Source organism: Procambarus clarkii, chromosome 23 (assembly GCF_040958095.1).
Source record: "Procambarus clarkii isolate CNS0578487 chromosome 23, FALCON_Pclarkii_2.0, whole genome shotgun sequence".
In the NCBI taxonomy this organism is placed as follows: domain Eukaryota; kingdom Metazoa; phylum Arthropoda; class Malacostraca; order Decapoda; family Cambaridae; genus Procambarus; species Procambarus clarkii.
In genome coordinates, this window is record NC_091172.1 from 36,491,664 (window position 1) to 36,507,347 (window position 15,684).

General features: G+C 42.4%; 1 protein-coding gene across 2 annotated transcripts in view; it reads right to left on the bottom strand.

Annotated features, from left to right (window-relative positions):
- Positions 1-8,385, bottom strand: part of LOC123764102 (carboxylesterase 4A) — a 53,465-nt gene extending 45,080 nt beyond the window's left edge. For both annotated transcript variants that reach the window (XM_069330183.1, XM_069330184.1), the window contains exons 1-2: positions 7,437-8,385; positions 4,645-4,794 (exon numbers count right to left, since the gene is read on the bottom strand). In XM_069330183.1, the coding sequence (XP_069186284.1) occupies positions 4,645-4,794; positions 7,437-7,842 (556 nt within the window). In that variant the 5' untranslated portion in view covers positions 7,843-8,385. The remainder of the gene's footprint in view (positions 1-4,644; positions 4,795-7,436) is intronic.
- Positions 8,386-15,684: the final 7,299 nt, after the last annotated feature.

Genomic DNA, 15,684 nt, shown 5'->3' on the forward strand with positions numbered 1-15,684 from the left:
ATGGTCAAGCGGATTAAGGCGTCCCTGTACATACCAGTTGTGGGAGTATGGGTTCGAGTCACTTCTGGGGTGTGAGTTTTCAGTTGTATATAGTCCTGGGGACCATTCAGGCTTGTTTGCATTTGTGTTCCTCACGTGTGCCCCAAAGAATGAGGTGATTTGATAAAATGCTATGCCCAAGATTACCATCCGAGTGCCGGCGGGGAAGTGGTTCATATAGCCTCGGCTATCACTTCCTTATGTCCGGTCGTGATGGTCAAGCGGATTAAGGCGTCCCTGTACATACCAGTTGTGGGAGTATGGGTTCGAGTCACTTCTGGGGTGTGAGTTTTCAGTTGTATATAGTCCTGGGGACCATTCAGGCTTGTTTGCATTTGTGTTCCTCACGTGTGCCCCAAAGAATGAGGTGATTTGATAAAATGCTATGCCCAAGATTACCATCCGAGTGCCGGCGGGGAAGTGGTTCATATAGCCTCGGCTATCACTTCCTTATGTCCGGTCGTGATGGTCAAGCGGATTAAGGCGTCCCTGTACATACCAGTTGTGGGAGTATGGGTTCGAGTCACTTCTGGGGTGTGAGTTTTCAGTTGTATATAGTCCTGGGGACCATTCAGGCTTGTTTGCATATATATATATATATATATATATATATATATATATATGCTATCTTTTTATTCCAGCATAGTTGAGGCAGTTGATAGTGGTAAGGATTGTGATGTTGTGTACCTTGACTTTAGCAAAGCTTTTGATACAGTGCAACATGAAAGACTAATTAAAAAAATAGAAGCTCATGGTATTGGGGGTGCTATATTAACTTGGATTAGGGCATGGCTATTCCAAAGGAAACAGAGAGTTAGTATAAATGGGGTTAAGTCAGAGTGGGATAATGTTGTTAGTGGAGTACCTCAGGGCTCTGTCCTGGGACCTCTGTTGTTTATAATATATATAAATGATTTAGATTCAGGTTTGAGTAGCAACATCTGCAAATTTACAGATGATACAAAAATCGGTAGGGAAATTAACACGGAAGAAGACTATCACTTCAAGTTGATCTAAATAGGGTTTTGAAATGGTCAAAAGATTGGCAGATGCAGTCTAATGCTGATAAATGTAAAGTTCTGAGGCTAGGTAATGATGATAGAGTTACAAGATACGAGCTTGATTCTGGAGCCTGATGGGCTCTATCAAATCTACAGTTGAAACTGTGTATGTGTGTAATTACCTAAGCGTAGTTATAGGATGAGAGCTACGCTCGTGGTATCCCGTCTTCCCAGAACTCTTGATCATATAACGCTTTGAAACTACGGACGGTTTTGTACTACACCACCTTGTCACTTAGCTTGTTCCACCCGTCTATCACTCTGTTTGCAAAACAAAACTTCTAATACTTTTTTGGCACTGTGTGTGTGTGTGTGTATAAGACAGAATGCTTGTGTAGCCTGTGCGTGTATTTGATGATTTCGTTGTATTTCTTCACAGTAATAACGATGGGATCCAGCCTTCATGTTCAGATAATGTTAGGATTTTTTCTCAGTGGCATTGTCTATAGCTGAACTAAATCGGCTTCAGGACCTTAATATAACCCCCTGTAAACTATTTAGTGCCAAAAACGTTCTCATTTGGCTAATACTACATATGGAGTACATCGTAAAAAAATATATTGTGTATCACATTTAGCAAATATGAGAGAAATTATGAACTTTTAGGGGGCCAATAGTTTTTTAAAAGTTGTTCAATGTCAACCAATATTTTTTGACTAGTTACATATGAAAAGGGCTGCAATTGTTCCAAGTTTCAGTACTGCAGCCTAAATAGAAAGGGAGATTTTTATTTTTTGTTAATTATTTTCAACGAATTTTACACATTTTCAAGTGTGTGTATATACAACCACACCTTTCAGATATAATCATTCTATGAAACTTTTCTGTCACATTAGTATATAATAAAAGATCTGTTGCCAGTATTTTCCAAACATCTTTAGTTTCCTAATACAAATAGTCAAAGTTCCCCCAAAATATTGTGCAAATATATCATGTTCATTGCTATTATAAAATCAATAAATGATCATAAGAAACAAAGCTAGCATCAGATTTTAGAGATATACACTCTACATATAAGGTGTAAGTTTCATGTAAATTGAATAAAAAATTAAAGAGAAATGTGAACGTTTATGTTACTTGAAAATAATGAGTAAAAAATAAAGTCAATGGTGCTGCCATCTGTGACTGAGGTTGACATCAACCAATTTCTTGACACCCTTACAGATAGGCTTACGTGCAGTCAGGTGTATAAGTTTCATGAAATTCACCATATAAAAAACAAAAAACAAAAAAATTGGGAAAAAAAATTCCTTTCAAGTTCAGGTATGTTTATTGAGACAAGAAAGAAATACATCTCAAAGGGATAGAGTAGCATAGGCTATTTCCACTTCCTTTTTTTAATTTAATTTTTTTTTAATAAAACTAATTATATTTTTGTTAAATATATGTTATTGTGATAGCTGAGAGTCATAGACATGTTTTCAGTTGACACTTGTGTTTGATAATCGTTTTTAACCATTTTGGAAAATTTTTGAAACACAATTCAATATTTTTTTGCTCCCTTCCTATTTATGCTACGATGCTGAGACTTGGACGAGATGAAACACTTTTCATATACAACTAGTCAAAAAAAATGGTTGACATTGAACAGCTTTCAAAAAACTCTTTTGGCCCCTTAATTTGAAGTTTTAGATAAACGGATAACTTTATGCTCTGTATGATTCGAAATTACTGTTGATCCGCCTTTTCATCATAGTGTTTTTTTAACACAGTATTCCTTATTTACGCCAGTAAAAAAATATTGTTACTAAATTGGTTTCTTGAAAGGATTGATTTTTGTCATTGGTGACCGAGGTCCATCTCAAAAGTTTGATCTACAGTATGAAAAAAGAACTCTACCTGAAGATTATCCCGGCCTTCACCGTTAGGAATGGAAGGCAACCAGATAATATGTCGCTGAGATATGAAATAGAAACCTCTGGATTTTGTGGATTTATCACTCTAGGTGATGCGACATGAAGTGGCTGACTGATGGAGACCGGCGTCAATCCAGAGGACTTACGATCTCCCCAGAGAGGTGCTGACGTTTCAGGGGAACTGGAAGGTCGATGTTAATCCTGTCATAGTGTGGGCATTTCTGGGAAATTGGACGGTCAATGTTAATCCTGTCATTCACGGGCGACTGGATGACCAGCGTTAATCCAGCCATAGGGATGGCATTCCTGAAGAACTGGATGGTCAATGTTAAGCCTGTCGTCATTGAATTCCCATTATGGAAAGAGGTTATGCGAGCGTAATTTACTTTTTCTTCAAAGGAGAACACAAAGATGTGACATGATTGAATCATTTAAATGGATGAAGAGGAATAAAAAACATATTAACAACAAAATTCAACACGAAACAATAGAATAAATTTAGTTACAAAGACACTTGTCTGTCCACAGTCAACAATGCTTTGGATAGAGTGTTATTGAATTATGGGCCAAAACACCTGGAACCACAATAGACAAGGGATCGCTGGGTGGTTTCAAAAGAAGGTTAGCCAAATATGAATGCGCATAGATGGGAATAAATTCGAGTTAATTAGTATACACCAATAGACCTTCTACAGTTTCCATTACGTCTGTTTTCTTAGTGCTGGTGTCATTGGATGATCAACGTCAGGCCTGTTATGAAGGTTTTAGATAAATTTTGGAGATTTCATCTCAAAGAAGGTGCTTAGATCCGGGACACATTCGAATCCTAGGGATACAATTCACCTTACAGAGCCATCACTCTCCTCACAGTGCCATCACTTACCTCACAGTACCATCACTCACCTCACAGTACTACCACTCACCTCACAGTACCACCACTCACCTCACAGCGCCACCACTCACCTCACAGTACTACCACTCACCTCACAGTTCTACCACTCACATCTCTGTTCCTTTTCTGCGTAACGACTTCGTCTTTTAAAAATCTCAGCATCAAGTCAAAGTTTTTTATATTTTTGCCAAATTCCGTGAACGTAAATTGTGGTCGAAATGGTTGCAAAAGCAACCCATTATACTGTTTAGGTAGTTCCTATTGTGATGGTCGTCAATAGTCAAGAATTTGTACGTACAGAGCTTTTATATAGTAATATACTGACTAGTAAAGAATTCCTAAAAAACTAAATAATAATCTTAAATATTTTTATGCTAAGTATGGCACACATATGTACTATATTAGGCCTCAGATATTGTGTATTAGGCTCAGGAAGGTTAGGTTAGTTTGTCAAAGCAAGACAAATTATAAATAGTTTCCGGTTTGTTCAACTTAATAGTGCCGATTTCTACGTTCTAATTTCGTTGTTCGTCGGAATATACCCTATTATCCTCACAGTTACTATAAGTTACAGCCCATCATCCTGTTACCAAAACAGGTGGATGGGCTGTGCAAATATTAGGAAAATATTCTGGAACATATACACGACTTGCTCCAGACAAAGTTACAGTGCACAATAAATAACTGCATGAGTCCTCCACCGTTAAACGAAATGTTGAACCAAAAATAATAAAATATTTTAAGGAAGGAAACAGGAAAATTTATTAGTCAAAAAACATGGAAGTGTCGCACTCACCAAGAGGGCCAAGACGGTAGTTGAGGGTGAGAACGACCACCCTGCCGTAGGCGGCGAGGACGGAGCCGTCGTACAGGGAGCCGGCGCCCCAGCTGAAGCTCTCCCCGTGCAGGTAGACCAACACTGGGTAGACCTCTGACCCAGGGATCACTGGAACACACACACACACAGACGGAGACACAGCAGGTAGAAGAGGGTACAAATTGGCCTAAGTATAAAATTTCTCTATTAAGTGATGGAGACTTACAACATCAGTTGTATTTGTTTTCGTAATTATCAAAAGAAGGTGCCCAACAGGGGAGACTATTTAGCCGAAATTGCCTAAGGTACTCTATCCCTTATTTGGTGTATTTTATTATCTCGGAAACTTACTTGAGCTTGACACAGCATTTCAACAGGTCCCGACAAGGTCAGGTCATTGTTTAGCATCAAACTCAATTCATTAGAATGTTGAATCTTGTAGTATGTTGAATGTCGCAATACTGAACTTATTTTAACATCGTCCCAATTATCTCCACTTAATATGTTAGGTTATGTTTCACAGCAGAATATTGGGGCTGCTCTATATGTGATGGGAACATGGAATTTTCTTTGTTGTTTTATGAGATTTTAATTGCCTAGCCAAATAACCGACGACTTAGTTGTTCAATGATCTTTATGAGGCAGATTTCCTCATAGCTCGTGAATCTCCATGAAGAAGCTGCAACGTTATTCACTGATGCAATGTTAAACAATTTAAGGCAATTCAATTAACTCCCTCACGAGCATTCATTTTATCCTTCATTATACCGAAACAAAATGTAATGAATAGAAAAGCACCGAACACTTCTGAGGGATGAATAATGATAAACATATGGCGACGTCTTGACAACTGAAGCGGTTCGTCCCCTGCATAGAGACCATAAATCCTAGAGTGGGTCTAGCGCTGCTAAATAAGGTCATTCCCTACGTCATTTGGCAGCCATATTAGAAATCCCTGCGATCAGCACCAGGAGTGGATATAATATATTTATTCATCATAGGCCTCTCCAGGAAGCCTTATAGACATATGTATTATGTGATATTGTTTTATCATATAATACATTATTGTTTTATTATATTGTTTAAGGAAGTCGCCACATTAGAAAAGGGGACAATCATTTATTTAGATTCACTTGCGAGAATAAAATTGACTATGAATTCTTTCCTTGCCTATGGATTTATGATACCTCATGAAGCATCGGAGTATGTGTATAGAGATTCATGGCTTACTGTGCTACAAGAATTCAAGAGCATGGGGTGTTGCGCTACAATGAAACAGGTCCATGAGTATTCGGCTTCAAAGAAACAGATCCATGAATGTTGTGCTTCAAAGAAACAGGTCCATGAATATTGTGCTTCAAGGAAACAGATCCCTGAATGGTGTGCTTCAAGGAAACAGATCCATGAATGTTGTGCTTCAAAGAAACAGGTTCATGAATATTGTGCTTCAAGGAAACAGATCCTTGAATGTTGTGCTTCAAGGAAACAGATCCATGAGAGTTGTGCTTCAAGGAAACAGATCCATGAGAGTTGTGCTTCAAGGAAACAGATCCATGAGAGTTGTGCTTCAAGGAAACAGGTCCCTGAATGTTGAGCTTCCAGGAAACAGATCCAAGAGTGCTGTGTTTCAAGGAAACAGGTCCCAGAGTGCTGTGCTTCAAGGAAACAGGTCCAAAAGTGCTGTGTTTTAAGGAAACAGGTCCATGCGGTGCTGTGCTACAAGTGTGCAGGTCCATAGTGTGCTGTGTTACAAGGATACCAATCTACTGGGTGAGTTGTTTCGGAAAGATACACATTCATGCATTCATGGGGTTTTGGTCTTCAAGGATACATGTCCATGAGGTGCGGTGTTTCAGGCATTAAGGTCCACGAGGTGTTATGCTTCAAGGATACAGGTCCATGAGGTGTTATGCTTTAAGGATACAGGTCCATGAGGTGTTGTGCTTCAAAAATACAGGACCATGAAGTGTTATGCTTCAGGGGTGCAGATTCATGAAGATTTATGCTTCAAGGATACAGATTGATGAGGTACCGTGCTTCAAGATTTCTTGAAAACAAATTTACTTGCAAGCATGCACAAAGCAGTCTTCAATACATATCCACAAACGCGGGATGAGGAAGGGCGCATGATTCACAAATTCTCTGGATAATCACATTTGTAATGAATTAAATATGCAAGAGTTCAAGCACAGAGTAGGATGAGTTAGTGTGTGACAACATGTCCTAATCTAGCACTAATCTATCCAAAAATGAACCAGCTGTAGTCTGATCTAACATGTCTGGGAAACTGTGACAGGATCGGTGGGAGAACGTTGCCAAAGCGCATGTAGATACTTCACAGTCATATAATACATTAGGTCGACCTGGTATTCCCAGAGAGACCTAGTCAGATATAAGCAAGTAAGACTCATATGTGGTGTGACATATATAGGCCTCTATATGGTCTGTTTTTATATCCCCATGCTGCAGTAACAAGCATGTTGACCAAGGCGACACACAAAGCAGATAATTTACCGCTTATTTGAAATATATCAAGTGGTGTCCCATTTCAAAATAATCTTTGAAACAAATACAACTGATGCTGTAAGTCTCCATCAACAGATAGGGAACTTTAATACAACGTCAACAAGTAATAAAATGCATTGTCTTTCGCACTGTATTTATTCATCGTCATGATCTCATGTACACGAAACATGTATTTTAGTGGCACTAACTGCAGACAACTGACACATAAAGGCTTTAGTGTTGTAGTGAACTGAAGAGGAACTCACCCATGATGGGGGTGTAGATGTTGACAGTTAGGCAGTCTTCGCTCTGGTTGGTGAGGGCGGGTGTTACTTGTCGGATAAACTCGGCCCGGGCACGGGGCATGTGGGCCTCGTCCGGGTCGGGCAGGAGCTGCGGGCACACAGGGGGCGGGGTGGTGGCGTCTAGCACCCCATCCCAGGGCGTCGGGGTGTTAGTGGGGGTAAAGCGCCCCTCCTCTACGGGGGGACTGGCGTAGGGGACGCCCATAAACACTTCCACGTCTCCCAGTAGGTGGCCGAGGTGCCTAATGAGCCCCTGGACCTGGCCGTACTTGGTGCTGACGAGACGAGTCTTGGCTGCGGCTGCGGCTTCCGGGGCCTGCCATGCGGCAGCCAGCACCACCATCAACGCCCACGCCCTCGGGATCATACCACCATCACGCCCTCGCCTCCACCGCCCGCCTGCCCTCACCTCTCCCTCATGTGGGCGCGGAGGGCAGTCGGTAGTAATAAATGAGGAGCAGGGTGACTCAGCCTTCCCTAGTGTGGGCGTGCGGGCGTATGGGCGGGTAGGGTGGCACTGTGGCCATCAGAGAGGCAGCAGCATGCTTACACCTGATGATCATCACCTCAGGTGGAGAGTACCAGGGCCATTATTGCCAGCTTCTTAGAGCTACGGCAACCTCCTTATTTTTCTTCAAGAGGATATCAACTTACTTTCCAAAGGAGTAAGTAAATAAGTAATTTTCAAAAGAAGGCGCCAAGCCGGGGAGACTATGTAGTACTCACCGGAAACCTCAATTTCCAGGCGTGCAACCTCACTTTCCAAGCGAGCTGACCTCACTTTCGAGGCGAATTCACCTCTCACCTTCCAGGCGGCCTCACCTTAGGCTCCAGGTGGCCAAAGTTCCTCACCTACCTGACGCTTGAGAAGCCTTCACCTTATGATTCACAGCCCTGTCTTGTTTAAGGCTTCATCCTGCAAGGAAAAGATGAATATTACTTAATACTTAAACAAATACACCCACATACTCACACACACACACACACACACACACACACACACACACACACACAAACACACACACACACACACACACACACACACACACACACACACACACACACACACACACACACACACGGGCCGGTGGCTGGGTGGACAGCACACTTGATACGTAGTCATGTGGACCGGGGTTCGATTCCCGGGGCCGGCAGAAACAAATGAGGAGAGTTTCTTTCACCCGATGTTCCTGTTTCCTAGCAGCAAATAGGTACCTGGGAGTTAGACAGCTGTTACGGGCTGCTTCCAGGATATGTGTGTATGTTTCACCTAGTTGTGTTTGCGGGGGTTGAGCTTTGCTCTTTCGGCCCGCCTCTCAACTGTTTACTAACTACTTTTTTTTTTCCACACCACACACACACACACACCCCAGGAAGCAACCCGTGACAGCTGACTAACTCCCAGGTACCTATTTACTGCTAGGTAACAGGGTCATTCAGGGTGAAAGAAACTTTGCCCATTTGTTTCTGCCTCGTGCGGAAATCGAACCCGCGCCACAGAATTACGAGTCCTGCGCGCTATCCACCAGTAACCGGATTCTTGCTTTTATAACTTCTTTTTCTACATCTAACCCCAAGTCGGTGGTAAGTTTTCAAGAACTGGCTGTGGCAAATAGTAGAGTAAGGAATAAAGGGGGGGGGGATAAACAATACACACCTTCTCCAATATATTAATACCTACTCCACTATATTTTAAGGGTATTAAAAGTATCAACATAAGTTTCAATTGGATAAGTTTAGATTTAGGAACGACTTGGGTAAATACTGGTTCAGTAACAGGGTTGTTGATTTGTGGAACCATTTACCGCGTAACGTGGTGGAGGTGGGGTCCCTCGATTGTTTCAAGCGCGGGTTGGACATGTATATGAGTGGGATTGGGTGGTTATAGATAGGAGCTGCCTCGTATGGGTCAATAGGCCTTCTGCAGTTACCTTTGTTCTTATGTTCTTATGTTCATATGTTCTTATGACAGTTGAGAGGCGGGACCGAAGAGCCAGAGCTCAACCCCCCCCCCCCCAAGCACAGCAAGGTGAGTATACGCAAAAAAAACACACACACACACACATATAAATATATAGATTGATATATATATAATCGTTGCAATCATTTAATTTTTTTCAAATATATGAGGATAGCCCATTTTAGTGGATAAAGAAAAAGTAATAGGCACAATTTTGGCGACCGTGGCAAATTAGTTTTGTGTAGATAAAAAATATTTCGACCTAAATGGTGGCCTCCGTTTTTCTTTCATAATCATCGAGATTACCAGGTGGCGACGCTGAAGCCCCTGCAAAAAATAATTAATATATAAAACTCATATACGAAATTCTTCTCCAGAAGGCACACATACTGTACACATACTGTACACACACACACACACACACACACACACACACACAAACGCCACACCACACCACACCACACACACACACACACACACCACACTCACACACACACACACACACACACACACACACACACACACACACACACACACACACACACACACACACACACACACACACACACACACACACACACAGATAGCCTGGTGGATAGTGCGCAGTACTCGTAATTCTGTGGCGCGGGTTCGAATCCCGCACCAGGCAGAAACAAATGGGCAAAGTTTCTTTCACCCTGAATGCCCCTGTTACCTAGCAATAAATAGGTACCTGGGAGTAAGTCACCTGTCATGGGCTGCTTTCTGGTGTGTGTGTGTGTGTGGTGTGGGGAAAAAAAGTAGTTAGTAAGTAAGTCAGTAAGCAGTCAGTCAGGTGCAGTCACAGTGAGAGGTTGTGTTAGCTGGAGCTCCGATTGCTGTAACATTATTATTGCAATAATGGAAGGATTAGTGAAGGATTTGGTGAGTCTGGTTGGAGCTCTGAGAGCAGAGATGGATTCCATGCGGGAGGAGGTACGACGGCTGAGACTTCGGGAGGAAACGAAGGAGGAGACCAGTGTTGATGGGACCTCATCGTGGAGAGTCGTGAAGGACAGGGGTCTTAAGAAGACCTTGACAAGGCCACCTACAGACGCCCTAAGGACAGCAAATTCATTTACCGTGTTGGAGGATGAGTGCTGTGGTGAGGCTGCAGTTCACTCGGAACGGAAATCAGCGAGGACGGGCGGAGCGCAGGCCCCTCAGGCTGCTCAGAAAGTTAAGGAGGTACCAAAGCGAATTTTGGTTATGGGAGATTCCCAGGTGAGGTATTTAGAGAGAACGTTTTGTGCCAGAGATAGGGGGAACAGATTAAGGGTTTGCTATCCGGGAGCTGAAATTGGTGATATTGTTGGAAACATGAATGATATTATGACGGGAAATGGAAATAAACCCATTATTTGTATTAGTGCAGGGGGTAATGATGTTGGGCGAGTTAGGAGTGAGGAACTAATACAGAGATTCAGGACAGCCATTGAATTAGTTAGGGTGCCAAAATTGGCACCCTAACAGATAGTCTTATGTGCAGTCAGGTGTATAAGTTTCATGCAAATCGTCCGATAAAAAAAACAATTTAACTAAAAAAAAAATTCCAATAAAACTAATTATAATATTTTTTTAATATATGGTGTTTTGATAGCTGAGAGTCATAGATATGATTTCAGTTGACACTTGTGTTTGATAATCGTTTTGGACCATTTTGGAATAATTTTGACACCTACTTCAGTATTTTTTTTCTCCCTTCCTATGTATGCTACGATGCTGAGACTTGGACCAGATGAAACTCTTTCCATGTACGACTCGTCAAAAAGTTTGATTGAAATCGAACCAGTTTTCATTTAATGCATTTCTGGGGAAATCAGGATGTAATGCCCCCTTACTGGCACTCCCTCAGTTGAGGTAACTGCGGAGAATTTCATCATGCCTTCATTAGGTTTCCTCTAACTAGTAGAATCTACATTATCGTTGACTTCAACCCTTCACGTACTTCACCTCATAATAAATAAATTATTATATCTTCTTCTTGAAGTTATCTTGAGATGATTTCAGGGCTTTAGTGTCCTCGCGGCCCGGTCCTTGACCAGGCCTCCACCCCCAGGAAGCAGCCCGTAACAGCTGACTGACACCCAGGTACCTATTTTTACTGCTAGGTAGCAGGGCATAGGGTGAAAGAAACTCTGCCATTGTTTTCTCGCCTGCGCCTGGGATCGAACCCGGGACCACAGGATCATAAGTCCAATGTGCTGTCTGCTCGGCCGTCCTGCTCCTTATATCTCGACCGGCTCATATATCATACTTTGAGCCACATTATTTGAGGACATCTTCGTTCTCACTCTTCATTTTCTCCCTCTATCAGTGTCTAGCTCTATGTATAGTTCCCATTGGATTTGCTACCTCTTTTTCGCTTCTTTCTCACAATCCACAGAACCGCATCTTTTTGTCGGCCATTTGCATTCCCGAGTTCCTTCATCACTAGTTTTTTTTAATGCTACGTCCTCTTGAGGACCTCATCCGGCGTGTTTTCGAGTAGTCTCAACTCTTTCGTCTATTCCGGGAATGTCGCTGGCAGTGACTCGCTTCCTGCCGTAATGGTGCGTATTTTAGTCCAGGTCTTAGAGATATTCGTGGCTCGCTTTCCGCCTTGAGTCGCCGCTGGTGGTGAGTGGGGTTTACATGGAGTCAGTTTTTATCCAGCCAGCTTCACTCTCAGAATAATTCCCAGAAGACCTCCAGAAAACCCCAAGAAAACCCATAGAACTATCGCATCACAATTCCTCATCTACACTATGAGTGAAAGTATGTCTGTCTGTCTGTTCCAATTTGGAGGCCACACGCTTGGGTCTGGCCTTACCCAAATTTATAGGGAAAATGGTCTGTGGGAACGGGACTGTCATAGGCTGGTCGCGGTTCGCCTTAATTTAATAATTTAAGAAAAATTAATAATTATTAACAACTCCAAACCCGATCTTTACCGAATCAATTATGGTCAATTGAAATAATAGTTCAGATGTCCGAAGAAATCTTCTGTCATCACAAAGAAAATATTTCATTACATATATAAATTAGTTTAATTTCTCCACAGTATTATGTTTTATGAAGGGGAAGAAGGACTAATTGAGTGGTGGGGGGTTTGAGGAGGGGAAAGGGGGGGTGAGAGAGGGGAGATGTTATGAGGGGGAGAGAGGTTGATGTCAGAGGGAGGGCAAGAGTGGGAGGGGAAGAAGGTTGGGAGGACGAGGGAATTGCCATAGTGAAAAGGAGGAGGAGGGGAAGGTTTGGAGGGAGTGTTGGCAGAGGGAAGGAAGAGGGAGTGTGGAGGAAATGGGGAGGGGGTAAGAATGATGAGAGAGGGGAAATGGATGAGAAAGACGAGGGAAGGGAGAGGACAACAGGAGGGGTACGGCACCCGGGCACCTCTGGGTAACCCCTTAATATTGTATTTTATAAAAATGAAGAAGGGGGCTAAGTGGGGGGATGGACGAGGGTAGGGAGGGGAGGAGGATAAGGGAAGTGGGGAAGTGTTTTTGGGAAGAGAGGGTCGGGAGGGAGAAGGGGTAATTAAAAGTAACGTGGTTACATTACTTTTTGGTATTGTATGTTCAGAGAAGGAGAGACTGACAGACCCCGGCACCGCCGGGTATCCTCCTCCCACAGGTATTTATATATCTATGAAAGAGAATGTTTATTTGTTCGATGCTGAGGCCCAGGCTCTTGTGGCTCGCATCACCAAGCTTTGCAGGGTGATTTATGGCGGTATTACGAATGTTATAGTATTGATTTATATATTTGAAAATTGCAACAAAAAGTATCTAGGGTTCAACATGCGATTTTTTCGATATTATTATTTTCTACCAGAAACGTTGCCACACATTTACAATGCTAACCAGCACATATACATTATCTTCTCTCCGCCATGGACAGTGTTAGAGATCTGTTAAACATATAGTTCAGTGATTTATTGAACAATCATTCACAGAAAGTGATTGCAGTACTTATGAAATGTTAATCTAATCTACATACAGACGTACATTAATACGCAGTACGTCTGCTCTAAATAAACAGTGTTTAATGTGTATTTTTACATAATGTCATCAATGTGCGCTTACAAAGGTGAAATGGAATTCTAATTAGCTTCCACATATCCTGAATATATATACATACATAAATACATACACACACACATATACATATATATACACATATTCATATATATACATACACATACACACATCTATTTATGTCTCTCCTACTCTGACAGGGTAAAGTAGCTAGTATATAAACTAGTGTGTTATTAAGCACCTAACCACCAAAGCACACCTAATCATCTTCAGCACTGAACTGAAGATGATTAGGGTGCTTTTACAAGCTCAGGTTATAGTTACATCACAAACACCGATTAACTGATACGATGAAACATACGTTTAAATATTAGTATATTCAGGTACTGACATGCAAAACGAATGTTCAGATGACCGATTTCCATTTTGGGGTACAATGTTTTGATTGCAATAATGTAGATAATGAGTAAGGAAATGATTAAAATACTAGAGGGATATGGAAGGAGTATATGTGGGTGGAGATAGGGAGGGTGTGTAATAGTGTGCGATGGGTATGTTGCTTGTGTGGGAAGACACCTGGGGGTATGTGTAGTGGGGAACACCTGGGAGGGTATGTGTGGTGGGAGACACCTGGGAGGTGTATAGGAAGAAGGGGGAATAGAATGGGAGGGTACGTGTTGAAAGAGATAGGAAGGGTTTCATATAAGATCATCGACAGCAACATCTACACCAGAATAACTCTGAAACTTCTCCAGAACCACCTACCAGAGTAATCTCAGGCATTATCTTCACTACTGTAAGCACCTCCTCTCTCCCATCACCTGGAAGCTTTGAATGATACTGTGAGGTCTGTGTGTTGCAAGTGGTGTGTGTGTGTGTGTACTCACCTATTTGTGCTTGCGGGGGTTGAGCTTTGGCTCTTTGGTGTGTGTGTGTGTGTGTGTGTGTGTATGTGTGTTTGGGTGTGTGAGTTTGTGTGTGTGTGCATGTGTGTGTGTGTGTGTGTGTATTCACCTAGTTGTGCTTGCGGGTGTTGAGCTCTTCTCTTTCGGCCCGCCTCTCAACTATCAATCAACTGTTTTTAACTACTACTACTACTATTTTTTTCACATCACACACACACACACACACTCACCAGGAAGCAGCCCGTTGCAGTTCACTAACTCCCAGGTACATATTTACTGCTAGGTAACAGGAGCATAGGGTGAAAGAAACTCTGCCCAATGTTTCTCGCCGGCGCTTGGGATCGAACCCGGGACCACAGAATCACATGTCCCGCTCGGCCAGCCGGGCCCCGTTTGTGTGTGTGTGTGTGTATACAACAATTTAAGAATAAAACTTAGGATATGATTGATTGATAAGGATGCCGCGATATATCTGAACAATTTTATTCTTGTTTTTCGTCAACCATTCTAACAGAATCTGTGAGGTGTGTAATGCGAGACATTTCTCTCGAAGGTATTTCAGTTCGAGGTCGTAAGTGTACTCATCGTAACTTCCGTGTGTTCCTGGCCCCCCTTTGTGCGTCTCCGCGCCGTAACAAAAAACTCATTCCGCGATGCTCAGTTTCCCTTTTCATACCCACCCTCCTTCCACAAAAACACTCACATATACAAAGCAAAAACTCTTACCACCTACTCTGCCTTCGTATAACCTTCACTAATTACACCTCTCAGCCAGTTGCGGAACGTTCAAGGCGTTCCTCGCATCTTTCCTTCTACTTCCGGTCTCTTCCGTATAGTTCTTCGGCCGCTAAATATAGCCGGTCTCTACTGATAGCTACTTGGACCGGTCTGTAGCTGCGGCCTCGATTGTTGCAAGTCGGTGCTCGATACTCGATGCTCCTAGTTAATGGTCACCGTTCTATCACTTCTGTCCTCCTCTCTCATCATATATCCAGCCCTTACATCTCTTCCTTGTGCGACAGCCATACTGGCTTAACACTGTCTCCTCATAATTATCCTGAAACTAACCAATGAGTCGTAAGCACTTATCCACCACCAAAATAATACTCACGCGAGTATCACGAAGCCAACCTGCTGGAAGATTAAGACCAACACTAGAATATCACTTCACAGAAGAAACCAAAGTAGGTGGCCTGAACGCCAAGGACTTGCCCAGCTAACAGTGAGGTCTGGAGTTGAGGGATCAATGTGGTGCTCAGATTAGTGGATCTGCTTTTTCTGGAAACAGAAAACAAGTTTTCTGTTTC